Genomic DNA, 2653 nt, shown 5'->3' with positions numbered 1-2653 from the left:
CTGCCTTCAATCACCCATTGCATTTTGCAGCCTGGCTCCAATCATCTTCAGAGCAGACAGGGTCTTTCAGCCCAACCTACCTCACAGAAAGTTATTGAGAACATTTATTTCTGTATTTGGGGAAAAATTGCTTATAGTTTAATTACAACAGAATGCCCCCCTCCAAAAAAAATATAAGGAAAAAGAGCCAGTTTGGTGTAGTGGTTAGGATGCTGGCCTAGAAATCAGGAGACTCTGAGTGCCAGTCCTGCCTTAGGCTGAAAGCCCGCTGGTTGACTTTTGGCTACTTATTGTCCCTCATAAGATAGTTGTGGGCAAAAGAGGAGGAATGTATATTCACCACCTCGAGTTACTTGTAAAGTAATAAAAGTGGGATAAAAATCTGATGAAAAAATAAAGCTGTTATTTTTTTAAAAAAAGATATGATTTATTGTGTCCATGCTCTTCTCCAAGAGCATCTTAAGGCGTCCTTCACCTCCTTGTTTCTCAGACTGTAAATCAAAGGGTTCAGCAAGGGAATGATAATAGTGTAGAAGACGGCAAGAATTTTGTCACTCGCATCTTGGATGGGAGATCCATTACTTGATTTTGGTCGGAAATGCAAAATAAGGATTGCTCCGTGGAAGATGGTAACTGCAATTAGGTGTGAAGTGCAAGTGGAGAAGGCTTTCAACCTGCCTGAAGCTGAGCTGATCCTCACAATGTTGGCAAGGATATACATATATGAAAGAAAAACACACAGCACAGTAGCTGTTTCTACAAGTCCAGCCACATAAAAAATCAGAATTTCGTTTAGGTGAGTGTCAGTACAGGAGACCAATAGAAGGGCTGTGATGTCACAATATACCTGATTGATCTCAGATTGACAGAAGGACAATCCGAAAGTGAAAACAGTATGGAGAAGGGAATGCAAAAAGCCCAGGAGATAGGAACTTGCCACCAGAAGAATGCAGACTCTGGGTGACATGAGGAGTGGGTACAACAAGGGTTTGCAGATAGCCACATATCGGTCATAGGCCATTGCAGAAAGGAGAAAGCACTCTGCACTCCCTAAGCCTATGACAAAGTACATTTGCATGGCACACCCAATAAAGGAAATGGATGGCTTATCTTCCAGGAGATTTGCCAAAGACTTGCAGGCAACCACAGAGGAGAATAATGAATCTATAAAGGACAGATTGCTGAGGAAGAAGTACATTGGAGTGTGGAGTTGGGGGCTGGCCCTTATTAAAGCAATCATTCCTATATTGCCCACCAATGTAGCCATATAAAAGATCAGGAACACTAAAAATAGAGTAATCTTCAGGACAGGCTTGTTGGTGAAACTTATAAAGACAAAATCCTTAATTTTTGTGGTGCTGTTTTCCTCTGTCATTTTCCTTCCAGATCTGCAAAGTTAAAAAAAATGTGGAAGATGAAGAAAAGCAAAAGTTTTTGAATAATTCATATGAGTGATTCAGGGAATTTGTGGATTCCAAATCTAGGGATGGCCACGGGCTTGAGTTACATAGAAGTGCAGGGAAATTTATGAAGAATGTAGAGTGAATTTTACTCAAAATGTAACTTGCATTCTTCTTGAGACTCTATTTAAAAACTCACAAGAAATTGAGATCTCTTTTTGAGTTCACTAAAAATATTCTTCCAATCAGCAAGTGAAACTTAAACCTTTCTGCCTCACTTTCTTGCTGCCCAGTATGGTGGGCTCTATTTTCTACCTTTCCACCAGTTACATTGTCATGATGGTTGTGGCTAGTGGGAGCAATAGTCAAAACATGCAAAGGGCATCAGGTTTTGCATCAAAACATGAAAAGATTGGATTAGATAGAGAGTTTATGTAAGCTTAGTTGGAAGAAGTAGTTTGACCAGGTGTTTGGAAGCAGATTTTTAAATATATTGGGGACAGTGAAAAAAAATAGCCATAGTGGGAAATGGTAATCATTCATGAAACAGGAAGGAAGGAAGGAAGGAAGGAAGGAAGGAAGGAAGGAAGGAAGGAAGGAAGGAAGGAAGGAAGGAAATTAGCCCTTCCAATTAATTGTCTCTGAATTCAAGTTCAAAACCTTCTCCACATTTTTACAATTCAAACTACATGATCCAGCTATCTAGTTTATTTAATAAACACTTGTCTTAATAGGTATTTAAATGCTACTGTGGGGGTTATTAAATAATGATTCAGAAATATTACCTTTGTAATGTTCTCTTTTCTCTCCACTTCCTAAAATTAATAGAGATGAGATTTTCTGCAATGCAAGGGATTAAATGAAGTATTGATTTAATCTGAGAAACAATGTAGTGCATATTCCAGAAAATTAAATACCTGATCATTTTAATGAGAATGGAGAGTCCTGGGATCCTGGTCTGATTTGGGCCACTGTTTGCTTTTTGTAGAATAAACAGAAAGGAAGCCCCTGCACAGTCCATACCAAATCCAAGTTTGGTTTAGCTCTAGCTCCTGGCAGGCTCTTTTTTATAGACAGAATTCCTACTCTGCCATTTTGAATTCACTATACAGAATCCTGCTTCTTGGATGCCTGAGCCACTGGGAAGCATCATCTCTTCTTCTTTCAAAGCTCTTTTTCAGCTTCAGAACAAAGGCTTTTCTTAGAAATACCCTAAGCCTCAATCAATAGGGACGCTGTATCACTATACAAAA

The 2653-nt window shown here is 39.1% G+C and overlaps 1 protein-coding gene across 1 annotated transcript; it reads right to left on the bottom strand.

Moving 5' to 3' along the window:
- Positions 1-427: 427 nt before the first annotated feature.
- Positions 428-1429, bottom strand: LOC308660018 (olfactory receptor 5T17-like; the record flags this gene model as incomplete). The annotated part of the gene is made up of 1 exon (XM_081314224.1): positions 428-1429. The coding sequence occupies exon 1, from the start codon at positions 1373-1375 to the stop codon at positions 428-430; it is 948 nt and encodes a 315-aa protein (XP_081170350.1). The 5' UTR covers positions 1376-1429.
- Between the last annotated feature and the right edge of the window lie 1224 nt (positions 1430-2653).

This window comes from Vipera berus (genome assembly GCF_964194415.1).
Source record: "Vipera berus genome assembly, chromosome: 1".
NCBI lineage: Eukaryota > Metazoa > Chordata > Lepidosauria > Squamata > Viperidae > Vipera > Vipera berus.
The sequence above is the reverse complement of the archived record's forward strand: the minus strand, read 5'-3'. Positions and strand labels throughout refer to the sequence as shown.